The 27,539-nt window shown below is 50.2% G+C and overlaps 3 protein-coding genes across 7 annotated transcripts in view; all 3 read left to right on the plus strand.

Annotated features, from left to right (window-relative positions):
- The window catches only part of LOC132237449 (DLA class II histocompatibility antigen, DR-1 beta chain-like), an 85,850-nt gene that overhangs the window by 49,493 nt on the left and 8,818 nt on the right, over positions 1–27,539 (plus strand). The window lies entirely within an intron of this gene.
- On the plus strand, positions 1,949–8,754 carry LOC132237448 (DLA class II histocompatibility antigen, DR-1 beta chain-like). 3 transcript variants are annotated; one of them, XM_059701953.1, is made up of 6 exons: positions 1,950–2,149; positions 4,267–4,536; positions 6,441–6,722; positions 7,364–7,474; positions 8,163–8,186; positions 8,463–8,754. In XM_059701953.1, the coding sequence occupies exons 1-6, from the start codon at positions 2,050–2,052 to the stop codon at positions 8,474–8,476; spliced, it is 801 nt and encodes a 266-aa protein (XP_059557936.1). In that variant the 5' UTR covers positions 1,950–2,049; the 3' UTR covers positions 8,477–8,754. The 3 variants fall into 3 exon arrangements, with proteins under 3 accessions (XP_059557935.1, XP_059557936.1, XP_059557937.1); XM_059701952.1 differs by lacking the exons at positions 8,163–8,186; positions 8,463–8,754 and adding an exon at positions 7,916–7,994 and having other exon boundaries at positions 1,949–2,149; XM_059701954.1 differs by lacking the exon at positions 8,163–8,186.
- Positions 20,682–27,539, plus strand: part of LOC132237447 (HLA class II histocompatibility antigen, DR beta 5 chain-like) — a 48,605-nt gene continuing 41,747 nt past the window's right edge. For all 3 annotated transcript variants that reach the window (XR_009453530.1, XR_009453529.1, XM_059701951.1), the window contains exon 1: positions 20,682–20,861. Coding sequence is in view for 1 of the 3 variants with exons in the window: in XM_059701951.1 (XP_059557934.1) it covers positions 20,762–20,861 (100 nt within the window). In the remaining 2 variants the exon portion in view is untranslated. The remainder of the gene's footprint in view (positions 20,862–27,539) is intronic.

The raw sequence follows: 27,539 nt of genomic DNA on the forward strand, positions 1-27,539 counted from the left end.
TGTAATGTAATTTTGGTCACTGATGTCTATCTTTTGGGGAGTTGGTTTGCTGGGGACAAAGATTACACAGGAAAGTAGGGATCACAGGCAGGGGAAGTCAGCACCATGGGCTGGGATGGGACTCCATTGCTTGGGCAACAAGGTTAATGTCTCCATGATAATGGGCGGTTCTTGAATAAGAATGAACCACATTCCAAGGTTGACGCCCAGATCCAAGGTTGAATCCCAGGTCCCAGGGACGTATAACTTATATTTTGAGTTTGCTGAGTCAAATGGTAAAAAAAATATTGAGTATCAAAATATTTTTAAATAACGGAATACTGAAATATAAATCTCAGTATGCCTCATGTGGAGAATCAAGAACAGTGGTTCTCAACCTTCTTAATGCCGTGACCTTTAATAAAGTTCCTCGTATTGTGGTGATCCCCAATTTCATTGTTGGAAATTGAAAATAATTAAAGCATAGTGATTAATCACAAAAACAATATGTAATTATATATGTGTTTTCCAATGGTCTTAGGCGACCCCTGTGAAAGAATTGTTTGACCCCCAAAGCAGTCGCGACCCACAGGTTGAGAACTGTTGATCTAGAGGATGGATTGGAATCTGTTAATGAATAAGTATTGTATTATTTTTAAAAATCTGAATATATTGCTAATCTGAGGAATGTTAATTCTAACTAATTGGATGAATAGAATAGGAAACTATTCTATGAGATGGTTAAACAGCAATTTGGAATTATCTAGTATATCCTATATTCCCTAAACCAAGGACACTTAAGAGTAAATGATTTGCATTTCACATCCCTATCCATAGGACAAATAGCTTATGTCAATGTACTGAGGGAGACAGATATATGCATAACCCATGAACACTGACAGTAGTAAGTGAAGGCCAGGTATGGGGTCCAGGGCCAGGTAGAAGGGGTCAATGGGAGGTGGGGAGGAGAGTATGTGTGTGTATGTATGTATATATATATATATATATATATATATATATATATATATATATATATATATATATATTTTAGAGGCCCAGTGCACAAAATTTGTGCACAGGGCCGGTGGGATAGAGGAGGTAGGGGGTTGTCCCTCAGCCAAGCCTGCACCATCTCACAATCTGGGACTGCTGGTTCCTAAACACTTCCTGCCTGCCTGCCTGATTGCCTCTAACCACTTTTGTCTGCCAGCCTGATGGCCCCCTAACTGCTCCCCTGCTGGCCTGATCACCCCCAACTGCCCTCCACTGCTGACTTGTTCACCCTTAACTGCCCCCACCCCCTGCAGGCCCAGTCCCTCCCAACTGCCCTCCCCTGACGACCTGGTTGCCCCCAAATGCCCTCCCCTTCCAGCCATCTTGAGACGACATGGGGGGCCATCCTGTGATGACATGAGTGGAGGGAGGGAGTGCCACCTAGGCTTTTATTAATATATATATATATATATATATATATATATATATATATATATATATATATATATATATATATATATATATACATATATATATACATATATATATATATATATATATATATATATATATTACTTTCAACAATAAATGTTTTTAAAAATAGGACTAAATAGAAGGCCTCCTAACTTGCAATCACCTCCCTCACCCTCAGCTCCCAGCACACTCACTCATCCATTTGCAAAACGGCTCTGTCTGCAGTGAGAGAGGCGAATGCTCCTAAAGGCTCCAACTTGTGTGCTCAGCACTGACCAGAGCATAGCTGCCTCACAATAGGGCCCAACACAGTGTTTCTGACACAACCAGACCAAACCTTCAAAGAACTAAATCAAAGCAATGCTTTTAATGCAGGAAATTTTAAATTTCAGAAGAGGAACTGCCTACTGAATCTCTGGCCAGCAACTGATGATGCTGTTCATCTCTGATGCTCAATGGTTCTCAGTACTGAGATGACCCAATCAAAGAACAAAGAAATGAGTTCATCAGTTGGTGTTTTGGGGGATGTGGGTGGAGAAGGGTCCCAGTCCTCACTGAGTGAGACCCCCCTGCTCCCTGCCCCTGTCCTCTCTGAGCTACAGCATGGTGTGTCTGCGGTTCCCCAGAGGCTCCTGGATGGCCGCTCTGATGGTGATGCTGATGGCACTGAGCCCTCCCCTGGCTCAGGCCAGAGACACTCCACGTAAGTGCACCTTGGGGGTGAGCTGTTGTGGGGGGAGGAAGAAAGGGATTAGCTTTTTCACTGTGTCCAGGCCATGTCCATTAGAAAATGGTGGCATTTTCCTCAGTGACCACCTACCTTTACCATATGGATTCCGATTGTTTCCACCACAAAAGGGGCTGGTGCTCGCCACTATGAGATGTGCAAGGGGCTCCATGTATCTCAGCTGTTCTTCTCACCTCGCCTCCAGTAAACCTCCCCAGCCTGTGTCCACTTCCATCGGGGTCTTGAGAGGATTGAGAAATAATGATCTCAGACTGATTCCCACCCAGTGCTCCATTTACTGTATTGAGTTATCCCCAAAGGAACGTTTCTCTGGCATTTTATGGGGAGTCATAGGAATTAGTGGGTCTCTCTTTGAGGACCCTGTGTTCTGTCCTCAGCAGAATCTGTGATGCTGGTGCCTCTGCCTACTATGTGAGATGTATCCAGGGGCCTCCCCACCATCTCCTCTCCTTTCTCCATGAGCCCCCAAAGCTCATAGTCCCTGTAATGGAGCTTCTCCTATAGAGGGGGCTATGCTCTCTCCTCCTCCTGTGGAAAGCCCCCGGGAGCGGAAGCAGAGATGCTGAGGACTGGGAAGGACCCTACAGATGAGAGGCGTTTCCTGAATGCCTGGCAGGGTAGTGCTCATGAGGGATCTATGTTGAACCTTCCTGTACCATCACTTCCTCCTACATCTCCCCTTCTCTGGCCTGAGCCCACAAATAGGGACTCACTTAGTAGAGATAAACTATATGAAATTCTGTGTTTTTAAGTTAAAAATAGTCAAATGTTAGCAATTTCTTTTGTTCAAATTATAGACCGTGAGCAGGAGTAGAGAGAGAGAGTGAGGTTGCTTATATCCCATGGGGCTGAAAGTCAATAATCAACTCAAGGGAACTCATTGGCCTCGTGGAGTCTTGGCCCTGATGCCACAGTCCATTCATCGTATCTTGTTTCCCTTAATGAGCCGTGTTTGGTTGCCTCTACTTCCAGGTCCCCCCTATTCTTCCCCCAGCTATGTCCTCACCACTCCTGAGACCCCAAAGTTCACACAGACGCTCAGCCCTGGAACAGATCCACGGACAAGATAAAATGTAGTGATATTTTCCCTCTTTCTTTACCTGTGATGTTTCTTCCAACTAATAGGAGGGGAACGAGGAAGAGTCTCTGAATTTCTCACAGGAATCAGAGGGAACACAATGTGTCGTCTGAATAAAAGTGTGTGGGAGCTTGAGCCCTTGCTGCTTTCCAAGGTCCCCACAATGATCAACTCCCATAGCCTGAGTTCATTCATTAGACCACAGGGATTTATCTGAGCGACTGTTACACACTAGGCTCTGTTCTAGACTCACAGAAGCCGATTTCAATATGATAGAAAGTCACCTTTTACATGGAACTTAGCTAATGCCCACCTCCCCGAGGCTCCTGTCCCCTCCCTCCCACTGTCTGGGCTCAGAGCAGGTTCTCTGGTTTCCCAGGAGGCACATGGGTTCTCTCAGGCTTCGCAGGTGCATTGCCTTCTCCTGAGATGTGGCCCCTCCCCCACATACACCAACCTTCACCCACATCCTGTCACTCAGAGGCCCTGGCCCCGCCCCTGATGGAACTTGGACCCTGTGGTCCCTGCTCCAGGCGCCCCTTTCCTGTCATCTCCCTCCTGTGTGGATGCGCCTGTGGTTGGGCTGTGATGGGCACTTGGGTGAATTCTAAGCTGCAGAGCAGAGGGCGATGCCCGGTTTCCTGCCTGAGTCCTGGGGCAGCTGGGGCCTGGCAGGAGGTCCCCTGCCCAGGGGGTGACAGGAGGAGGCGGGTGTGGGGAAGGGAGAGACTGGGGATGAGTAGGGGGGAGGCGGTGATGGCACAAGTCCTCGCCCAGCCTGGAGCCCTGAGCCCTGCGGGGCAGCCCAGTAGCCCAGTGTGTCCCCAGTGCCTGAGGGTTCCAGGGGTCTACCTGCCCTGCAGCCTCCCTCCAGCCCTAAATGACAGGGCAGTGGGAGTGCTGGGGTCCTGTGTCCCCACCACCTGGGGGCCCCCCATCGGGCAGCTTAGCCATCCTCTCTCACCAGCATGACAGGTCCTTCCTGTCCCCACAGTGCATTTCCTGTATCAGCCTAAGTCCGAGTGTCATTTCTCCAAGGGGACAGAGCAGGTGCGGTTCCTGGAGAGACACATCTACAACGGGCAGGAGGACCTGCGCTTCGACAGCCACGTGGGGGAGTTCCGCGCAGTGACCGAGCTGGGGCGGCCCATCGCTGAGTTCTTCAACAGCCTGGAGGACCTCCTGCAGCGGGAGCGGGCCCAGGTGGACAGGTTCTGCAGAGACAACTACAGGTTGTCTGCGGGATTCCTGGCGCAGAGGCAAAGTGAGAGAAGAGGGTGGGAGGGGTGGCGTGGGGGGGCGGTGCGCACACAGGGCTGTGAGGAGCACCCTGAGGGGCCTGAGGGCGGGAGTGGGGACCCTGTGGTCCTGTCCTGTGTAGGAAGTTTCTGGGGGTTCCCAGTCCTGTCCAGTGGCGTGAGGGTTTGGGGAGCAGCGGGGAGGGAGGGGGAGGTGGGAGGAGGGAGTCGGTCTGTCTTGGCCAAACTTCCCCCCACACCCCCCACCCCTGACCCTGAGCCCTGGAATAGGGGTGCTGGGTGCACAGGCCTGTCCCTGGGCAGAGGGTCAGGCTGGGTGTGAGGGGCGGGGCCTCCGAGGCACCTCTGGCCTCTCTGAGCTCCTTTCAGGTCTCAGTGTCTTGTTCCCCCCTCAGTGCCCCTGTGTTTACAGAGGGGGTGATGGGAGCCAGGATCTCATTGTAATTGTGTTACTTAACACACTGATGTCACATCTACACAGGCTGACAGCATTTAAGTCATTACATGTTAACTGTTTAGAGCTGAGACAATTTATCTCACATTCTATTTTGTTAAATATTTTTTCACTAGTGCCAAATACTCACTTGAAAATTTGTTTTTTATTTTTAATTTATCCTTCTTTGAATTCTAAGGTTCTTGAACAGTTTTCACGTACGTGTTGGCTAATGACTGTTCCTGCGCTAGGAATGGCCTATTGTCCGTCATCCCTGGGGTCCAGGCCTTTTTCTCAGTGATTTTCTGGGTTCTCTAGGCAGCAAGAGGGACACTTTGCTAACATTGGTGCAGCATTTTCTCCAGTTCCTGGCTTGTGTTTTCATTATGTTTTATTACTTTCCATGTTAAGAATTTAAACTTCTTTAAGGAAAAGAAATGCACTCAGAAGTTGCTAGCAATGACTTACCATCAATCTTAAATCTACCCTTTTGGGGTGCAGTAAAAATGTTTCCCCCAGGTTTCTTCTCCTGCTCCTCTTCCTCTTGCTCCTCTTCCACTTCCTCCATCTCCTTCTGCTCCTCATCCTCCTAATCTGTATTTATTGGGCCTGGCCTCAGGCAGGAAGCACACATATTAATGAGTTCCAGACCCTGCTCTGAGCTCAAATGTCAAATTGAAAAGAGAGACAATTATAAAATGTCAACAATCCCAATAACTGGTCAGGTTCTTTTGAGGAGGAGCGGGTTGCTCAGTGAGTGTCACTATGAGTGTTATAATGAGTGCTGCCCTGCTCCTCCCTCTCCCTCAGGACTCAGCCCCCAGAGCTACAGAATCCCCTGTTTGTCCTGCTTCCAGGGGAACCATCTGTGTTCTCAGGTGTGATCACATTCCCAGGACTTCACACCCAGAGTCCCCATCTCCCCAAGCTGTTCCCCAGTTTCTCCCTATGCTTTCCTTATATTCTCTCTCCATATGTGATAATCAACTGACATATAGTGATGGCTACGTTCCAGCCGCTGTTGTACATATTTCAGGCCCATTGGTCCTCATATGTCCTTAAGCGGTGAGTTAGTATTATCACCCTCTTTGCAAGTGAGGAGCTGAGCAGAGAGGATCTCCCAGGATCACCCAGTAAGAGGCACAGCCTGGATGTGACCAGACAGCCCTGCTTCAGAAATCACACTGGAACTCACACACTCTGTGCCTTGCAAAGATTTGCAAACACTTTGATTAAACAATTAGTAACTGTTTCAAGATATGAAAAATCCCTCAAATTTCCTCAATGTCTCTCAAATCCAGTGGCCTGGGCTGTAGGCAGAGATTCAAGGCCCATGGCATTACCTCCTGTGGGGCCACAGGCGGGTTTGAGGGGGGCCCTCCGGGCCTGGAGCCTGGGACAGGAGACGAGGCCCAAAGTGAAGCCACCAAGGCCTGCCTGTCTTGCTCACGTCTCCCTCCGCCTTCTCTGTCCTAGCTGAGCCCACAGTGACCGTGTATCCTGCAAAGACCCAGCGCCTGCAGCACCACAACCTCCTGGTCTGCTCCGTGAACGGCTTCTATCCGGGCCCCATTGAGGTCCGCTGGCTGCGCAACGGCCAGGAAGAGGAGGCTGGGGTGGTGTCCACGGGCCTGATCCGGAACGGGGACTGGACCTTCCAGATCCTGGTGATGCTGGAAACAGTTCCCCGGAGTGGGGAGGTCTACACCTGCCAAGTGCGGCACCCCAGCAGGACCAGCCCTGTCACCGTGGAATGGAGTGAGACGCCTTCTGACCTCACACGCCTCCCCCCACAGGGGCCTTTGCTTGTCCCTGAGGGTCAGGGTCCCCTCTCCCCAAACCCCGTTTTCCTTTGCTCCTGTCTCTCCTTCAGCACAGGCCACAGGGCAGCCCTGTGATCGCTTCTGTGGACACCCATAACCCTGGGAGGCCGCCATGCCTGCCCTGCCTTGAATTCCCACACTCATCCTGTCATGGTGCCCTTGGCCCTGGGCACCATCCCCTGTGGGGTGGGCGGTGCTTCTGCCTGCGCTGAGCTGCCCACTGTGATCTGGGAAGAGGCGCGTCCTCCACAGCGTGGGGACCTTCCTGCCATGGGAGAGCCCCGTCTGCTCTGCCCTCTGCGGCTCTGTCACCCGGGCCAAGTCCTGGAGGTCACCAGCCCTGGGCTCTGCAGCCTCAGAGGCCGAAGCTGTGGCCTTGGGTCGGGAGTGAGGGGACCTGAGGCCAGTGCCTGGGCCTTGTACCTGCTCAGTGTGACCTCGGTCTCTTTCCTGGAAATGGCTATTGTTCTGCTTCTTCTAGGGAACCGCTCCCCCCACCCAAGCTCTCAATCCCAGGGTCTCCATTAGAGAAGTTGCTTTGGGCTAAAACCCACCGAAACCAGCTTCTTCTCCCAGGGGCCCAGTCTGGATCCGCACAGAACAAGGTGCTGAGTGGAGCCGGGGGCTTCGTGCTGGGGCTGCTCTTCCTCGGGGCGGGGCTGCTCATCTACTTCAGGGCTCAGAAAGGTGAGGACCCGGCTGGCAGCCGAGGCCCCGAGATGGTGGGGGACCTGGGGCTTTGCTGGGTGAGCTCTGTGTATGGCAACGCCATAGAGGCCTCTCTTTCCCTGACGGTCTCACGTTCCCTGGAAATGCAGAAATAACCAGCTCCCGGTTCTCAGGGTGGAGACATGAGGAGTCATGGCTGTGGGGTTAAAGAGGGGTTAACACGCACGGGGATTTGGGTGCAGATTGTGGGGTACATGGAGGAGCAGGCCCTGTGGTCACTAATGACACTGGATGTGACGGTTTCGGGGCCACTGTTCTCAGCTTCTGCTCTCGTCCCTGCTCTGGTGTCAGCAGGCGGGGGTGCTGCTAGAGAAGCTCAGGTGGCCTGGGCGGGGACCCTGTGTTTGGGGACACACTTACCTTCCTATACTTTAAGTGGCATCTTCCTTCGCTTCCCAGGACACTCTGGACTCTCTGAGGGCCCTGTGCCCTCCCCTGGTCCAGGCCAGGGACACACCATGTAAGTGCACCTTGGAGGTGAGCTGTTGTTCATTCTAATGAATGAACTCAGGTTATGGGAGTTGATCACTGTGGGGACCATGAAAAGCAGCAAGGGCTAAAGCTCAGGTGGCCTGGGCGGGGACCCTGGGTTTGGGGACACCCTTACCTTCCTATATTTTAAGTAACATCTTCCTTCTATTCCCAGGACACACTGGACTTCAGCCCACAGGTAACTCTCTCTAATCCTCTCTCAGGGACGCATTCGGTTTCCCTAGAACAGAAGGTGCAGGAGACGAGCCAGGGGACAGGTAGCGGGGAGCCTGGGTGTGGCTCTGGCCGCTTACACTGCAGGGTCTCCTCCTGCCTGGTGAGAGGCAGCTCTAAAGCAGCTGTGGCTCCTGTGGCCTCAGAGCTTTTCTTCTCACTTGGGAGCCCCAGCAGAAGGCCTGGGAGGGCAGCGCCCCTGCTGGCGGGGCCTGGGAACAGCACTGCCCTCTGTCTGCAGGACTCCTGAGCTGAGGTGGCCATGGCGACAGGGGCAGGAGAGAACCTTCTGTCAGGCCCCTTGGCAGCCTGAAGAGGTTTCCTGCTGGGCTCTCACTCCACAAGGAGAGCCGCCTCGGGCTCTGGCTGGGTCCTGCCCCTGACCCCACAGCAGCTCCTCCCTGCTGGTTCCTGCCCCCCCTGGACCTGGAGTCCCCAGTGCTGACTGCAGAACCTTAGCTCCATCCCTCCCTGTCCCTGTGTGTTCAACCCTCGCTGTCTGCTGAGCACCTCAGCTCACCTCTTCCCACATTTCTTCAATTAAATATGGAGTGAGATCATCTGCCTCACAGGCTTCAAGGGCAGGAAGTAGGAAGAAAGGAGCTGCTCAGGACCTAGGGGACTGGGCGCCGACAGAGCTGTGCAGGCCAAGGGCCCTGGGCCGCCTCCGAACCCCTCACCTGCAGAGGAGGCACCTGAGCCCAGAAGCCCAGAGCCTCCCAGTCACACAAGTCAGGATGGAGACCCAGGTTCCCACCCCAGGCCCACCCCTCGCTCCGTGTGACTCCCCCAGGTCATCAGGAGCCAGGAAGGGGCTGGTGCAGGGAGTGTGGTCCCCGGCTCCCGCCCCTCCCAGGCTTCTGGAGCTCAGTCTGGGGGACAGAGTCAGGAGGAGTCCAGTCCCCTGTGGGCCTAGAGGCAGTTTCCAGGCTTGGGCACCTCCCAGTCTCCTGTTGGGACAACCCTACCCCCAGGAAGCTCCCATCTGATGGGGACAAAAGAAACAGAGAGTCAAGCAAACACGTAAGTCACTGGTGAGAACACACCACGACAGGAGAGAGTGGCTGGGCCCTGGCTGGTTTGCGCAGTGGATAGAGCGTCAGCCTGCAGACTGGAGGGTCTGGGGTCTGATTCCAGCAAAGGCAGGAGCCTGGGTTGCAGGCTTGATCCCCTGTGTGGGGCGTGCAGGAGGCAGCCGATCAGTGATTCTCTCTCATCATTGAACTTTCTATCTCTCCCTCACCCTTCTCTCTGAAATCAATAAAAATATATATTTTTAAAACAGAACACTTGGAATTTGCGTTGGCTTCACCAAGGAAGGCTTCCTGGCAGAGGCTGAGATGTGAGGAGAAGGAGCTGTTTTAACAGCTTAGGAGAGGATCTGGGCCAGGGAGAGTCTGGAGCTGGAGAGGGAGAGGGCACAGGGGGAGTTGCCTCCGTGAGTTGTCTGAACCCTCACACAGGTTCATTGGTGAACATGGGGGCCTGTATGCACACACTCACGCCTCCATGCACACTCATCCATGCACACTCATAACCACATGTCACATCCCAGGTGTTAGCACACATGAGCCTTCTCAGACCTCCATGCACACACATGGATGTGCAACATGCATTCATGTTCGCACACATGCAGTCAGATACATACCTAGGGGGGGCCAACTCAGCCTTTTCTGGAATTCAGATATGCACTCCTCTGCACATTGGAAGGGGGCCTGCACTGGCCTAGTCAAACGTGGGTCCCTAGCAACTGTGTCATCTGTCGAATGTCCCGGCCCCACTGCCTGGGCTCCATCCACAGCCCCTGCACCAGGTCCCACGGGGGCGACTGTCTTTTACGCTGTGCACTTCCTGGTCACTGCATGCAAGCTGCCCCAGCAAATGGGGTGACCTTGAGAGAGGAGGTTCCCTTCGGCCAAGAGCACTCACACGGGGAACACTCACTCTCCTCTCCTCACACAGACACCCTGACATGAGTGCGAGGGGAGGCCTGTGGGTCCTGGCGAACCCTCATCCTTCCTTCCCAGGGAAGGTGTGGCCAGGGGACCCTGGCTCAGAGAGGGGGCTGCCCACCTGGACTCTGGCTGTATTTCATCTGTGATGCACATGTGTTCCCACACTTTAATATCCACAAAGCTGTGACATGTGTGTCCTCGGGTCCTGCATATATGCATTCAAGGTCTTTGGTTGATTAGCCCCACCCACCCTCCATCCCCCGCCTTCCCTCTGAGATTCCACACTCTGCTCCATGCTCCCATGTGTCCACATCCACTCCGTTCTTCAGTTTATTTTGTTGATTAGTTTCCATATATGAGTGAGATCATGTGATACTTGTCTTCCTCTGACTGACTTATTTCACTCAGCGTGATACTCTCCAGGTCCCTCCACGCTGTCTCATAGGGTAAGAGATTCTTCTCTTTTACTGCTGCATAGTATTCCTTGGTGTGAATGTATCATGGCTTTTTATCCACTCATCTACTGATGGGCACTTGGATGTTCCCAGATCTTAGCTATTGTAAATTGTTCTGCTATGAACACAGGGGTGCATATATTCTTTCTGATTGGTGATTCTGGATTCTTAGGCTCTATTCCTTGAAGTGGGATCACTGGGTCAAATGGCAGTTCCCTTTTTAATTTTTTGAGGCAACTCCATACTGTTTTAAAAAATGGCTGCACCAGTAGGCCTTCCCACCAGCAGTGAACTAGGGTTCCCTTTTCTCCACATCCTCACCAGCACTTGTCATTTGTTGATTTGCTGATGGTAGCCATTCTGACAGGAGTGAGGTGATACCTCATTGTCGTTGTAATTTGCATCTCTCTAATGACCAATGACTTTGAGCACTTTTTCATATGACTCTTGGCATCTCTATGTCCCCTTCGGAGAAGAGTCTATTTAGGTCCTTTGCCCATGTTTAAATTGGATTATTGGAGCTTACATTCTAAAAGAAAAACACACACATCTTCTACATGGTGTTTCTGTTTGTGGTTTGGGGGCGCTGAGGAAATGGTCTGCAGGGTGAGCTTTGGATAAACCTCAGCCCCCTTGTTTAAGGGAGAGAGGGAGAGGAAGGCTTTAAAGGCAGCCAAAGGCAGACATGCTGTGTAGGCAGAGCTCCCAGGGAGGGAACACAATCCCACCCAGGCAGGGATTTGCTGCAGGAAATAGGACGGGGTTGTGGGGGGCAGTGAGGGTGCAGTGCATCCTTAGACACAGTGGAGCCAGAGGGATCCTGTGGCCTTTTTCCCAAGGGCAGGCCCACCAGGCAGGACAGCTGTGACAGGACGCAGGGCTAAGAGGGGATCCTGTGACTTGACAAGCAGGAAGAAGAAAGAACCAAAGTTGAAGGCAGGCTGCAAGGATCAAGAAATTCTTGAAAGCAAAGTGGCTGGAGGCACAGAACCAATGGTGAACTTTACCCAGTGTCAGGTGCGCCAAGAACATTTCAGCTTCTGAAGTTAGAAAATACCATGTACTACGATTTTATTAATTAATTTATTTATTTATTTATTTATTTATTTATTATTTGTTTGTTTATTTGTTAATCCTCCCCTGAGGATATTTTTCCATTGATTTTTAGAGAGAGTGGATAAGAGAGGGAAAGACAGAGAGAGAAACATCAATGTGAGAGAAACACATTGATTGGTTGCCTCCTGCAGGAGCCCTGGCCTGGGCCTGGGCCAGGGAGGAGCTTGCAACCAAGGTACATGACCTTGACCAGAATGGAACCCAGAACCCTTTGGTCTGCAGGCTGGTGCTATACTAGTATTTGCTGAGCCATACTGGCTAGGGCTTTTAAGGTTTTTATTTTGTGTGTGTGTTTTTGATACTACAATTTTAAATGGACCACACTACTTTTTTCTGATCAAACCCCCACCTCTGGGGTAGGGGGAAATTAAAAAAATACCTTTCTCCCCCAGGGGGCTGGCCAGGGGGCAGTGCACTATGGGACCAGAGTGGGAACAGGAGAAGTTATTAGCATTTTGTTGTTATGATAAACTTTGTATTTAAACTTGGTAAAAGGCCAATTACCTGCCAACAGGGAATAAGGAAGAAATTCCAAAAATGTGCAAAATCCTTTAGTGAAGTTTCAGAACCAAAAGACTACTTGACATGAAAAGCTGGAGAGAAGTGGTTGAAAAGTTCATTCACAAAGTTTAATTCCACTGACATGAGCTTAATACACGTGTTCTTCACATTATACCTAGATTGTGCGTGAAAATTCCATAAGACTTTACACAAAGCCAGCCAGCATCTCAAGGGATTCCCTGGGAACTTTACAACACAGGCAGGTCAGGCAAGTTGCCAAAAAGTCACAAAAGCAGAGGACCTAAGAAGAGTGACATACATGGACTTTCTTTGTGTTTTCCTGCTGTTTGATAAACGTGAAGGAATGGGTGGCAAGCAGTTCCTTATGCTCATCGTCACTGCACATTAGCCTTAGGTTGCCTAAAGCATTAAGGACCACAAATAAAACGGGGCAGCAAAAATGATGAGAGCCAACAGCAGGGAACTTGGCAGTTACTGGGACGTGACCCGCTCTGCCCTTCTCCGGGGTCGGCCAGGTCCCGGCTCAGGGACCCCCTGCAGCTACGGTCACAGGTGCGCACACCAAGACTGTGAGTCACAGGCACACGCGGTGCAGCATGGACTGTCCTGGGACCCCGTTCCTGCCCAGCCCTGGGCGGCTCCCACTTAAACACCCACAGCCACGCCTGTGCCTGCGACCAGGGACCCTTTCGCTCCCGCCAGGACCGGCCACTGTGCAGGCAGTTCTCTCTGCTTAGACATGGAAGCACTTTTTTAAATGATTGATTGGAGGAGAGAGAGAGAGAGAGAGAGAGAAACGTCGATTTGTTGTCCACTCACTTATGCCCCCATTGGCTGCTTCCTGTATGTGCCCTGACTGGCAGTCGGCCCTGCAGCCATGGCGTGGAAGTGATTCTACCTTTGGCTCCGGTGAAGCCACATGTCCCCAAAGCACCCCTAGGCCAGACATTTATCACTTGTATAAAATTCCACATCCCATGTCGGCCAGCTCGAGATGGAGACAGAACTCCCTACAAATTACCTGTCTCTGTGCCCCTGATATTACACATAAACACCACCTGGCAGCACAGGAGTTCACATAGAAGTATGTAAACCTGTCATAAATGTGAATAAACAACTACCCGTGGGACAGCATAGGTGACAAAGGGTCCTCCGTGTGGATTTAGACAAAGCGCAAACGTGGGAAGGCGGCCCCTTTCCTCCTCCTCCTGCGCTCAGCTCCGTCCTGTGGGTGTTGAGGCCACAATGCCCAGCCTCTCACCATCGCATGGCTGGCGCTGCTGGCAGGGCTCTGACTCAATGGCTCAGGTGCAGTGAGGGCTCCTGCTGAGTGTGCTTGCGAGAGCGCAGGGGAGGGTACACAGAGCTCCGGTCCCATCTTCACTGCGTGACACTGTCCTGTCACAGGCTGCCTTCCGTCAAGGGGTCATACAAGATGGAGCCATTTCTAGGTGTTTCCATGACTCCTAGAACACAGGCATGTGGCTCTTCAGCAATCGGGTATGGTTTGTTGTGACTCAGAGAGACTCGGGAGATGTTAACTGGGAGCATGAGTTCCCCTTCAGGGACCACTGTGCTTCCCTGGAGAGATGAGAGCAAGTTCAGGATCCACCTCTGTCCCTGTTTCACTGGGTCCCCAGGAATCTCAGAGCTAACGGTGAGATACATGCAGACATTCTATTGTCTTCGCTTCTAATTATTACTAATATTTCCTCCCTGATCCTGTCCATGTACTTTTGTTACTGGTGGTTCAATCATCAGGTAATGCATGTCCATTGGAATAATTAGGAGTGTTCGAGCAGGACATAAGCCCGCCTGCAGCTGCAGACCTGCCCTTTCAGAGGTGAGCGTGGCTGATGGTGGGAGAGTCCCCTCTCAGATATGACACTCACACTCCTCCAGCCCCTCCCGCAGCCAGAAGCGGTTTCCAAAGTAATTTCACTCTTCCGCTTGCCCCTCAAATACGAAATAAAATATATTTAATTCACGACACTGATGCCACTTTCCATGTTACCCCTTCCTTCCCCTGTAGTGTGTATAGATTCATTTCCCAATGTCCTCGCAGGAGTCTCTGAGCTGGGTCCCCACCACCTCCCTTTACCTCCCTCGGCTAAATGCTCCCGGCGGCCTCTGCAGTTCCAGGCACAGTGTCTCTGTGTCTCTCATTTTCAGTTGCCAAGTCCTGAAACCTGACTTTCTAAAACTCCTCAGAAGCCAGACAAGGGGGCACATGGGAGGAGAAAGAAGACAACACTTTCTTTGAAAGACAATCTGATGCCCCAGGCCCACGGCGACCCCCCCTGTAAGGAAGCTGGACAGTGTGGTGTGGGTGTTGGTTTCGGGGTCAGGCCCTGCCCGTGCTCTGTGACCTCAGCTCCAGGCAGTTAGACAACCCTCAGGCTCCCACACGCCACTGGCACGTTGATGGTCTGTTCTCTTATTGACATGAAGGGAGGAAACTAACCTTACCCAGCTGTTAGCTGAAACTCTTAAAGTATCGCTTGCATAAAGAGGGGGACAGTCTATTGGTGGACGTCAGATTATCGGAGGGGGTGGATTGAACCAGGAAGGGAAAGTTATGTTATTTCTCCAAAAGAGTTTAAAACAGCCAATGAGTTTTAACTTCACTTTTTGTATTAAAATAGTCCATCACTACCGTTCATATTCTGATAATTTTTTACATTTTTGTAACTCAACATGATCACTTTATTCTCCAAAAAGCACCCTATAAATTATAACAGGGGTGAAGCTTGTAAGATGCATATTTACTCATCACTTGTTGAGAGGAGAGACCATTGAGCCAAAGTGAAAGACTGAAATAATGTAGGCGATGTCTCTGCATCAGCTTCCGACTCAACGATTGGCAGTGACCGTCCTTAACGAACAGAGCGAGCAGCTGGAGGCCCCTTGGCAACCCATCCAGGTAAGCACCCCCGGGACCAGCCCCCGCGGGAGCACAGCCAGAGCGAGTTCCTGGAGGCCTTGATTCACGGCTCTAAACTATAGGCGGAGAGACGATGGGCAGGAGGAACGATAGTGCAACGAATCAGCAACAGCTGAGGGGACGCTGACAGTTAAAAGGACTAAGGGTTCACTCTGTTCAGGGAGACACTGAACACACTGCTGGGCACTTCCTCGCGGCAGGACCAGTGCCTGTGGGACTGACCTGTCACACGTCTGCGATTTCAAAGCTTAGAAATGGGAAAGGCCATGGGGTGCGCACTCCTGGAGCTGCCTCACATTCTGTGTCCTCACGTGCCCTCCGCTGTGGCTGTTAGAAAGCATTCCCTGGTTGATGGTGTAGCCATGGTTAGATAATGTCTAAAGGGGGTTGTCATCCTTTTTATTTTATTTTATTATTATTTGTTTAATCCTTTCACGAAGATATTTTTCCATTGTCTTTTAGAGAGAGAAAGACAGAGAGAAATATCGATGTGAGAGAAACACATCGATGGGTTGCCTCCTGCACAAGCCATGACCTGGGCCCAGGGCTGGGGAGGAGCCTGCAACCCAGGTACGTGCCCTTGACCAGAATGAAACCCATTGTTCTTGGGACCCTTGGGTCCATAGGCCTACGCTCTATCCACTGAACCAGACCGGCGATGGCATAGACAACTTCTTGGTATCTGTCCCCTTTGCTCTTAATTTAACTACTGATCAGATTGCCTGAAAGCTTTTTCTTTAAGGTCAGGTCCCAAATTCGGGACGGTGATACTGACAGGGTATCTTAGGCCCCCAGGTCATCCTCAGCGTGTCCAGATGGCCCTATAACAGCGCCCCATTTTGCTCTCTGTCTTGCTTGTGACCCGTGTGGCCGAATAGGGACCCTGCAGTGATTAGCGAGTGGTCTCCACATGGCGCTGCAGGGTGGCACGGTGCTCCGGGCACAGGGAGGAAGAGGGGCCAGGCCGCAGGGGACCGCATTCACCCCCGGGAGAGGGAGGGTTAGACAGTTTACTCTCCTGAGGAGAAACTTCCTTCTCTATAAGTACGGGCTATCCCATAATCACTGGCACGTATTTTATCACTTATTTTGAATAAAGAAACAACATTGCGGGCACAGACCTGGGATCATGGGCAGTGGCTGGTGGAACACAAGGTGGAATTTTGAAAAACCCTGTGGCCGGTGTTTGTGCTGGATGCAGAGTTGGGTTCTTCTCCAGGACACGGTTACCACAGGCCTGGGTCAGAGAGAGGGAAGGGGAACGCCTGCTGACAGCACAGTGGGCGGCCTGTGAGCTCCCTCTGCTGCTCTCCCTGGCCCCTCCCTGCACACACTCTGGTTCTAAAGCACGCGCTGGGCTGAGGGTCATGAAGCGCAGATCAGTGAGGTCAGGGAATGGACTTCAGAAGCCGAGGAAGCCCTGCCAACCGGCTTCGTGGTAAGACGGGTCCGTCCGACGTCCCTACGGGGGACATCGCTGCCTCTCACCGGGCAGGGCTGCCAGCCGTGCTGAGAGCTAGCGTGGCCTGTCCGTGGCACGGCCTTCCCTCACGGATACGTGTCTTCCATGGTAAAAAGACCGTGGCCCTGTCTACCCATTTGTCCCTTAACTATAGGGACCAATAACCTGATTCTCACTTCAAGTTCAAATTAGCGGTGGGAGCTTTCTGGAAACGATGGAGAATGTTCTGAGACGACTCAGACAAGAAGCAGATACTCCAGGCTAACTGTGCTAGTGACCAAACGCCGGTTTCCCCAGGTGCATTGCAACCTTTCAGGCTCAGCACAGGGAGTCCATGGTGTGACACCGAGGGCTCAAGGCCTTGTGTGATGATGTTGCTGGCAACTTGCCTGTTGTTCCACAAAAATCTGTGCTTCTGGCCCAGACAGGATGGATCTGTGCTTGATCATTGACCAATGAACCAGGAGGTCATGATTCTATTCCCGCTTAGGGCCCGAGTGGGGGGTGGCATGCAGGAGGCAGCCAATCCATGATTCTCTCCCATCATTGATGTTTCTTGCTCTCTCCCACTCCCTTCCTCTCTGAAATCAATAAAAATAAAAAGATTTTAAATCTGTGTTTCTGATTTTACTCAATTCTTCCCAAGATGTTGTGCTTCGTTTTCTTTAAATAAAAAGCTGTGGCCCTGAGCATGAAGATCAGAGACTGTACAACTTCTGAACTGGCAACCACCTTCTCCCAGGAAACCAAGTCAACGGCCTTCTCTTAGGATAGTCCCCAAGTTTCCTGCGGAGCAGAGCAGGGCTGCCTCCCCTCCTGCTCAGGGGGAGGTCCGGCCTGGGGCCACCTGCACCCTGTGGGGGCAGCTGCTACGTTGCTTTATCTGAACGCTCCTTCTATTTAATCAGCTCTGAGGAAAAGTGTGAGATAGAGGATATTAAAAGCAGCACTTTTTGTCACATGGAACTGGACAACATACAGAATTAAGTCATAGTTGTTGATACATTCTTCTATTTTTTAATTGATTTTAGAGAGAGGAAGGGAGAGGGAGAGAGATATTGATGTGAGAGAGAAATATTATCTGTCGCCTCCTGTACACACAGGACCAGGGACTGATCCCCAAACCTCGGCATGTGCCCTGACAAGGAATCAAACTGGCCACCTTTCAGTGCACAGTATGACGCTCAACCACTGACCCACACCAGCCACAGTGATCCATTCCTTTAAAAAATAAACTGATATAATTTTTAAATTTTATGTCACTTGTATAAACACGTTTGATAGTGTTCTGTTTGACTACATGTCAGTGTGTTCTTCATATAGAATTGCTTTGTTTGCCATTATTTTTAATTCAACTCTAATGTGGACCTGAGCTAGGCTTTCCCAGATTGTCACACATCACGATAAATGAATTTTGAGTAAATTATGATTGTCTGTTTGTCAAATTAAAAGTGATATTCTCCTAGTTGCCATTGTACAACTGTCCACAGCACTGAATTGCCACTGGGATCGAGGAATCCAGGAACAAGAGTGATTTCTTGCCAAAATCGGTTTGGCTCAGAGGATAGAGCGTCGGCATGCAGACTGAGAGGTCTTAGGTTCGATTCTGGTCAAGGGCATGTTCCTTGGTTGCGGGCACATACCCAGTGGGAGATGTGCAGGAGGCAGCTGATCAATGTTTCTCTCTCATCGATGTTTTTAACACTCTAGCTCTCTCCCTTCCTCTCTGTAAAAAATCAATAAAATATATTTTTTAAAAAAAGAGTGATTTCTTCCCAACCTCTCCAAGAAATGTTGACTTTTCCACATTAATAGAAACAAATTTTCCCAAAGTAAGTGAGACACACTTTCTGGTCTGATTTCAGGTGGTCTAATTGGCACTTAACATGCTGAAAAGCCTGAAATCCTGATGAGAACAGTAGGTTGGATTTAGGAATTGAGGCTAGTGTGGTCTCTAAGAAGGGGAAGGTGTGTGCGGGAGCTCTGGGTGTCATTACATAAGTTAATACAAAGCTTGTCATTTCCAGAGAAGGGGACCATGGTGAGGCGGGAATCTTGTCCGGGAACTGGAATTGCTCCGCTGCAGCCGCCTCAGTTTATGGGCAATGCGGTCACTCACTGAGAGGAGTAGCGTGTGGGCGTGCACATCTGTGAGTGAGGGAGGGGAGTGCTTTCCTGGAGGAACAGTCCCTTCAGAAGGTGAATGCGAGGTGGTCGGTGCAGTGGCTGAGCGTGTGGGTCTGAACACATCGCTGGGCTCAGCCTGGAGGGCACCTTTACTGCCTGTGTCCTTGTGAAGGTCCTTCCACCGCCATCACTCTATTCTCTCCAACTGTCGGGATGAAGGGCACTTAGCTCACCGAGATGATGTGAGAATTAAACAAAAATCTGGTGCAAAGAAAGCCCCTGTATATCCTGGGTACAGAGTAAAATGCTCAGAAATGCTCAATAAATTTTACTCACTTTTATGTGGAGGTATAATTGACATACGGCCTTATATTAGTTTCAGGTGTACAACGTAAAGATGGGTATTTGTATATATTGGAAATGACACCACAGTAAGTCTGGGTAACATCTACACCACACATAGTTACTAAACTTTTCTAGTGATGGGAACATTTAATACAGTGGTTCCCAACGTGGGGCACATGCCTCACAGGGGGGTAATTTGATTTTTAAGGGGGGCAATTTGAGAATGAGTTATTCACAGTGAATATTTTGCATTTCGTATGGTTCTGGGGGCCTCATATACAGTATATAAATATATATGTTGTGACATATTTTTGCATTTCAGTTCTCTATTATATGTTTTGAAACTTTATTTACTATTTTTTCATATCACTTCATACTATTATTTTTTAGACAATTTCTTAGTGATTTCTTCCTCAGCACTTCAACTGCCCTTTCGTTCTTTTATTTTTCTCCTTCATGGATGCCATGTTCTATGCCCTTTCTCCAAGTGTATTCCAGAGGTGCCCTGAGCTCAGTGACAGCACCAGGGGATAAGCCTGAAAAACCATTTCATTTGGGATGAATTATTGAATAACTTTCATTTTCCTTCATTCAGTGACATTCCCCCCACGTAAACAGTCACCAATTATACTCTCCAATCAGCAGCTACCAGCCTGTCATGTCATCAGTTACCAGGGTACTGCTCCTCGAGGTGTCCAAGAATCACAGCCTTTCCCAGTATTGAAACACCTGAAAGATCACAGTGGCATTAACTGTGAGAGGTTAAGTCATTTCCCCAAATCTGCAACACTAAGTTCAGGTACAACAGCGAAATAAGCCACTCAGAGAAAAACAAGTATCACATGATCTCACTCATATGTGGAATCTGACAAAATAAATAAACTGATGAACAAAATAGATTCAGAGACACAGAAGCACAGAACATTCTGTCAAACCTCAGAGGGAATCAGGAGAGTAAGGGTGTGTGGGAAGAGATCAACCAAAGAACTTGTACGTGTGTATGCATAACCCAGGGACACAGACAATAGGGTGGTGAGGGCCTGAGGTGGGGTGGGGACCGGGAGGACTAGAAGAGATCAATGGGGCAAAGGGGACATATGTAATTATGTAAGACTTTCAACAATAAAACTTTTTTAAAAACAGGACAAAATTAAAGGCCTCCTAACTTGCAATCACCTCCCTCACCCTCATCCCCCAGCACACACTCATCCATTTGCAGAACAGCTCTGTCTGCAGTGAGAGAGACCAATGCTCCCCAAAGGCTCCAACTTGTGTGCTCATCACCGACAGCGCAGAGCTGCCTCACAATAGGGCCCAACACAGTGTTTCTGACACAACCAGACCAAACCTTCAAAGAACTAAATCAAAGCAATGCTTTTAATGCAGGAAATTTTAAATTTCAGAAGAGGAACTTCCTACTGAATCTCTGACCAGCAACTGATGATGCTGTTCATCTCTTTTGCTGGTTGGTTCTCAGTACTGAGATGACCCAATCATGGAACAAACAAATGAGTTCATCAGTTGGTGTTTTGGGGGATGTGGGTGGAGAAGGGTCACAGTCCTCACTGAGTGAGACCCTTCTGCTCCCTGCCCCTGTCCTCTCTGAACTCCAGCATGGTGTGTCTGCGGTGCCCCGGAGGCTCCTGGATGACCGTTCTGATGGTGATGCTGATGGCACTGAGCCCTCCCCTGGCTCAGGCCAGAGACACTCCATGTAAGTGCACCTTGGGGGTGAGCTGTTGTGGGGGAGGAAGAAAGGGAATTAGCTTTGTCACTGTGTCCAGGCCATGTCCCTTAGAAAATGGTGGCATTTTCTTCAGTGGCCACCTGCCTTTATCATATGGATCCCTATTCTTTCCACCACAAAAGGGGGTTGTGCTCGCCACTATGAGATGTGCAAGGGGCTCCATGTATCTCAGCTGTTTCTTCTCACCTCGCCTACAGTAAACCTCCCCAGCCTGTGGCCCCTTCCATCAGGGTCTTGAGAGGATTGAGAAATAATGATCTCAGACTGATTCCCACCCAGTGCTCCATTTATTGTATTGAGTTATCCCCAAAGGAACGTTTCTCTGGCATTTTATGGGGAGTCAAAGGAATTAGAGGGTCTCTCTTTGAGGATCCTGTGTTCTGTCCTCAGCAGAATCTGTGATGTTGGTGCCTCTCCCTACTATGTGAGATGTATCCAGGGGCCTCCCCACCATCTCCTCTCCTTTCTCCCTGAGCCCCTTAAGAAAGAAAAAATTCAGAGCAATAACTGCTTTGAAAAAATACCCCCGGTTTATGGGACAGAGAGCATGGATTCACCTGACATCAGTTCAAGGGATTAGGGAGCTGTCTCTGAGGAAGTGACACTTGAGACCTCAATGATGAGAGAATCCACCGTGAGAGGATCTAGGGGACAAGTGTCCCAGGGAGATGGAGAGGGAGAGCCCACAGTGTGGGAACGTGTTCGCCGTGTTGAAGGGCAGGAGGAAGGGTAGCGGGGCTGCAGCAGGGGAGCAAGCTGGGGAGTGACACTGACAGAGGAAGAGGCTGGGGGAGACGGAGACAAATCATACCGGGCCCTGACGGGCAGGTAAGAAGTTTGAATTTTATCTGAAGAGACGTGAATTGCTGAGAGCCCACATATGTTTATTAAAAACAATAACCCCAGCTTCCAGGGGGGATTGGATTGCAGGGTTCACAAGAGGAGTCGGGGGCCCTTGAGGAGCATGGAAGCGCGCCCCAGTGATGGGCTTGGGCATCAGTTAGTGAGTGCGGCAAAGGCAGCGGGAAAGGGGACATGAGCAGATCTGGGGTAGATATTTCCACGACTTGTTAATGAGCTCGAGCCCAGGTGCATGAAATCCTGCACAGGTGGGGTCCCTAGGCCTGGATGCCAATCAGGGCCTATGAGAGCTGTCTCACCCAGTCCCAATTGGGCCCACGGCTGCTGTATGAGACCTGCTGGATTGGGGGAGGGATGAGGGAAGGGACCGCAGGAGGTTGGCTGGCCTTGGGATGTGGGCTGTGGGAGCACACTGACCACCAGGAGGCCACTCTTGCATTGAGTGTCTGCCTCTTGGTGGTCAGTGCGCATCATAGTGACTGGTCGACCAGTCATTGTGGTCGTTCCAGTTGTTCAATCGTCATGGTCACTTAGGCTTGTATATATGAGTGGTTAGGAATAAAGGTTTTGTGTAAGTTTGAAATGATTTTTTGACATTTGTGTGGGCTGCTAAGAGGTCAGTTGAATACAAGAGCCTCGAGTTCAGGGGTGGCCAGGGCAGGAGTTGTTTGTGTTTGTATCATTGACACATGTGCTTTGTTAAATTCCAGGGAAGGAGAGAGAGAGAGAGAGAGAGAGAGAGAGAGAGAGAGAGAGAGAGAGAGAACAAGAAGATGCCAAGGGTTGAGCCCAGAGGACACTGAGAAGGGTGCAGTGTGTTGAGGAAAACCAAGACAAGGTGATGCAGGGCGGTGAGGGGAAGTAGATTTTTCCAGAAGGGAATGCCCAAGTGTGGTGAGAACTGCTAGGAGGCAGGGAAGTGAGGACATGCAGAGCAGTGAGCACTGGGATTGGTGAACATGGTGTTCGCAGTCAGTGGAGTGTAGGAGTTGGAACCTGATTGGACCGTTGAACAGAGGGACGGGAGCTGAAGATGTGAGGGATGATTACAGGTGCCTCCGAGCAGCGACCTCAGGGAGACTGTGCGCTGGGGTCAGGGAGTCAGGGGACCTAAAGCATAAGAACTAAGGAGCCTGAAGAGAAGCTGGGGGACTCGAGAACCAGAGATGCTCAGTCATCAGCAAGGAGCCACGGGAGTGGCCTTGAAGGCAGAGGTGACTGGTTATGAAAGCCACCAATTCCACAGCCACCGTTTATTAGTGACCAGAGCAGACAGTCACCACCTGGGGGTGAGGGTGGAGTCATGGACAAGACAAATCTGGTCCCTGCGGCCTGGAACAGCGTCACATGGGGCAGTTACTGTGCACCAGGCCTGCATTTGAGTGTGTGACTCTCATAACCATCCTGTCTCACCTGCAGCAATTACAGATGTAATCACCCATGGAATCTGATTCAGAGAGTTTAAGCAACTTACCCAGAGTCACATGGTTAGTTGTAGAGCCAGGTGACATAGTCTAGGTCTCAATATCTCGAAAGTCCCTCTCTTCTACCTCAGCACAGTCCTTTCATAGTAGGTGCGTGTATATCCCGTTATTATACAGACACCAATGTTTCTGTCCTTGTGTTCAAAATGATATTTAGTGATAAAATTAATTAAAGACAATTGCCAAATGGTGGTGGAGACATTATGTGATCTAGGAAGTTAAGGAATAGTAGAAAGATCTTGTGAGCTTGCATTCCTAGGAGTGATAAGAATTAAGATACCAGGGTACTTACTGAGTGCTTATATGATCAGCATCAGAAACATTATTTAATCCCACACTTACAATATCCTGTGAGGAATACAGTATCAGTAAATCCATATCAGAGATAAAGAACAAGGCCCATGGGGGTTACAGTCTGACCCAGTGGGAGCTCATGTTCTAATTTAGGTTCCTCATTCTAGAGCTTGGGCTTCCACCCCCACTGTGAACAGGGGCTTGGCTGGGTCTGACTTGCTGCTGAGATTTCTGATGTTCCCAGGGGCCAGCGTATGTCTCAGGGTTGGAGGCAGCAGGTGCAAGGGCTGCCAGTTCCAATATTTAGGAGGAATTTACATCTATTTTGGTTTTAAAACTTGAAAAGTTTCCTATGGGCTCACACTATGTGCAGACTGTCGTGGGCATGTGAGGAACTCAAGGGAGTTTGAGAGCCCTCCTCCGCCTCAGACTCCATCAGCGGGTGGGCTTGTGTTCCCAAAGGAAAGAGTGGATGCCCCATTTAAGCTGAATGTCAGAGAAAAAAACAATTATTTATCTGAAATCCACATGTAACTGGGAATTGAGTATTTTTATTTGCTTCATCTGGTGGTCTTTCAGTTGGGCCCATGAGCATGGCCTGATAGTGCTGAGCACACAGGCTACAGTGAACAGCAACTCACACATGTTTATTTTCAGCTTCTCAGGTGTCAGGAAGGTGCTAGAGAATTTGTGAAAAGTTACATAGACTGAGCCTGAGCAGAGTGCCCTCCCCTCTGCCATCACTTCTACGTGAAGGTCTCCACCTAAAGCTGGGACCTGCTCCTGTTTGTAATCTGTCTCTGTGAGGGGTCATCTCAGCTGCTCCCCTTCTGAGGGACCTGCCTGTAGAAATGAGAGTCCACATCCGGCCAAGGCTGGTACCCTGATGCCTCCTGGTATTACTGGGAGCAGGAGGCAGTTAGAAAGTGAATTAGTTGGGACTTTGAACAGGAATCAAATGGCCGTGGCTGTAGCTGCTCCTGGAGACAAGCAGTGGGCCAGTGGTTAGTTAACAAGGCAAAGAAACGGGTAGATCTTGGTCCTGAACAAGTTTATTTTGCTGGAAAATAGTCTGCACTGGGACCAGATTCCTAATGAATATAAATTCCATATATACCAAGCCTTTCCACAGACACAATATTGGCTAAATTTTTATTGCGATTCCCAGCTGCTGCATTTTTCACCTCACACTTTTCAGATGGTTCACCACCCCTTCCTCTTCCCAAACCAGGAACTTCTGGGAATTTCTGGAGCCATGTCTGCTGTCACATGGGGGTTTCTCTGACAGCTGGTGGGGATGCCGAGTGCAGCCCACTGTGTACAGAACACCCACCCCAACCTCACAGAGTCATCTGGTCCAAACGTCAATAGTGTGAGCGTGAGAACACTGCTGGACACCGGCTGTTTCTGAAAATTCTAGACTCACACTTTATACACACACACCTTCCAAGGCAGCTCTTCACGGTTTATTAAGAAAAAATTAGACAGTTACAGAAAGTCAGCACTTTCTTGTTGAACCCATTCAATCAATTGAAGCTCGCGATGTTGATGTTTACTTTGCCTTCTGCGATGTTTGCCAAAGCGTCATGAGTTATTGTCACTCATCTCTGCTGATCTTCCATGTCTCTCCTCTATGAGTCGTGCATCGTGGGGAGCCCCCTGTCCTCAGTCAGGGCCTCCCATTTCTGCAGGGACTCTCTCCACACCAGCGATGGTGTCAGAGCTTCCATCCACCACCTGCTTTAACCACAGGTGTGCTCTGGTTCTCTGCGCTTCCTGGGTTGGACATGCAGGAAAGAGAGGGCGCCCTATTGGGATTAGGGTGTAACACCCTGAACCTCGTCAGTGCTTTCCCTTATATGCAGAAGACCCCCTAACTCACCCCCATGCTCTCAGCACCCCGCCTCCTCCAGGCTCCTGTCCCCTCCCTCCCACTGTCTGGATTCAGAGCCTGTTCTCTGGTTTCCCAGGAGGCACATGGGTTCTCTCAGGCTTTGCAGGTGGCATTGCCTTCACCTGAGATGTGCCTCCTCCCCCATATACAGCTACCTTCCCCCACATCCTGTCACTCAGAGGCCCTGGCCCCGCCCCTGATGGAACTTGGACCCTGTGGTCCCTGCTCCAGGCCCCCTTTCCTGCCATCTCCCTCCTGTGTGGGTGTGCCTGTGGTTGGGCTGTGATGAGCACTTTGGTGAATTTTAAGCTGCAGAGAGGAGGGCACTGCCCGGTTTCCTTCCTGGGTCTCGGGGCTGGTGGGGCCTGGCACGAGGTCCCCTGTCCAGAGGGTGACAGGAGGAGGTGGGTGTGGGGAAGGGAGAGGCTGGGGGTTAGGGGGTGGCGTCTAGAAGGAGGCAGTGATGGTTTGACAGAAAAACCGGACAAGAACCAAACAGCGCTCTGAGAGTTTGGAGTTACACTTTATTCACCACAGTGGGCTCAGGGAAAATAATCCAAATTCTAAGCCCAGCTACAAGCAGAACTTCCCTCTTTATGGAAGAGCCAGCCCTTTGTGCGCTTGCTGGCGGTGGCCTTGAAAACTACACAGTTCTATCCAATTAAAAAATGCACCTGGCATGGCATTGGGTGTATCTAGTCTCTGGCCTACAAGGTCAGACAGCTAAGTTTATCTCCCCCATTATTCAAGCAGGCTAGAAAGCAAAGTTACTTTTTCAGAATTGGATAGAGGCCGTCCAAAGAATAGCAGAGAATTCCAAACAGTAGTTTTACAGAATAGGGGTTTTCCTTCACATTCCCCCCACCTTCTGTCCCACAAGCTTTTCAGCCTTGTGGTACAACAACCACGGATGTTATGGTGAACAGGGGTATCGATCAATCTTTTACTACTTCCTGCTGGAAAAGGACGATGTCCAAGGGGTTAACATCCCGTTTCTTCCTCTTGGAAAGGTTTGTAGGGAATTCTTCTGGCTTGTAGGACCATTTGAAGTTTAAAGGCATCTAGACGGGATGAGATAAAGCAAGTTAACAGAATTAGAAGACATGGTCCTAGGATTATGGCCATGAGTAGCATTAACAGTGGTGCTGTCAATGGAAGGAGCCGTTTCCAGATCCCCCGCTCCCATGCAGCCCAGGTCTCAGATAACTCCTGTTTTATTCATCTTGTTCCTTTTTTTGTGTAGGAAGCAGTAATTTTATGGTGCTTCAGTATTTCAGCAAGGGCAGAAGAGTTCTCCTCCTGGGACTAGCCTCGGGTTCCTGCGGCACTCATAAAAAGACAAAATGAGAATTACTAGAAAGATAAAAATAATTATTATCCAGAAATGCCAGAGCATTTTGCCTTTAAGAGAAGATAAGAAAGAAAGTGTAAGGAAGAATTCAGCAGGGTGTTCTCTGAATCCTTTGGAGCAGGTTGATTGGCCAGGTCCGTTGTCTTCTTGACGGTGATCTGCAGCAGGTGTGTCTGGTCAGAGGTCACCTTCCAGTCAGGCTCCTCGCTGTCCTGGGCACAGGAGCTGGGCTTGTGACCTGGCAGAGACAAACTATAACAAATGGTCCGAAAAACACTTCAGTTTTAACAACCTATCTTGAAATAGGATTTTTCTCCTTAAAACTACCTCTATGTTTATCAAAAAGCCAAATCAAGACCAATTTATCTACTATATTCAATTTGGCCTGATGTTTGCATAAACACAATAAGAATGGTAACTGACTACCTTTGCCGGAATTTCATGATTGAATCTTAATGTGCCCCGTAGGGTCAGAAAGCCAAGCCTTCCAGTTGCCATCAGGCCTGCCTGCAGTATCTGCTGAGTTAGGTGAGTCCCTCACCTGCAGCAACTCCACCTGGGCCCACACCCTAGGCTTTAAGGCCCATCTCAGTAGCCCTCCTACTCATTGCGTCCCAGAGTGAGTGGGGGTTCCGCAGGGACGCAGAGGCGTCCTTATTGCTCCCCTTCTACTCTGACCAACCGCCAGTGATGGTAGGGCATGGGCCTGACGCTCCAGCGCCAGCCATCTTCAGGGCTCCCCTTACTTGACTTGTTCTCTC

This window comes from Myotis daubentonii, chromosome 6, assembly GCF_963259705.1.
Source record: "Myotis daubentonii chromosome 6, mMyoDau2.1, whole genome shotgun sequence".
In the NCBI taxonomy this organism is placed as follows: Eukaryota; Metazoa; Chordata; class Mammalia; order Chiroptera; family Vespertilionidae; genus Myotis; species Myotis daubentonii.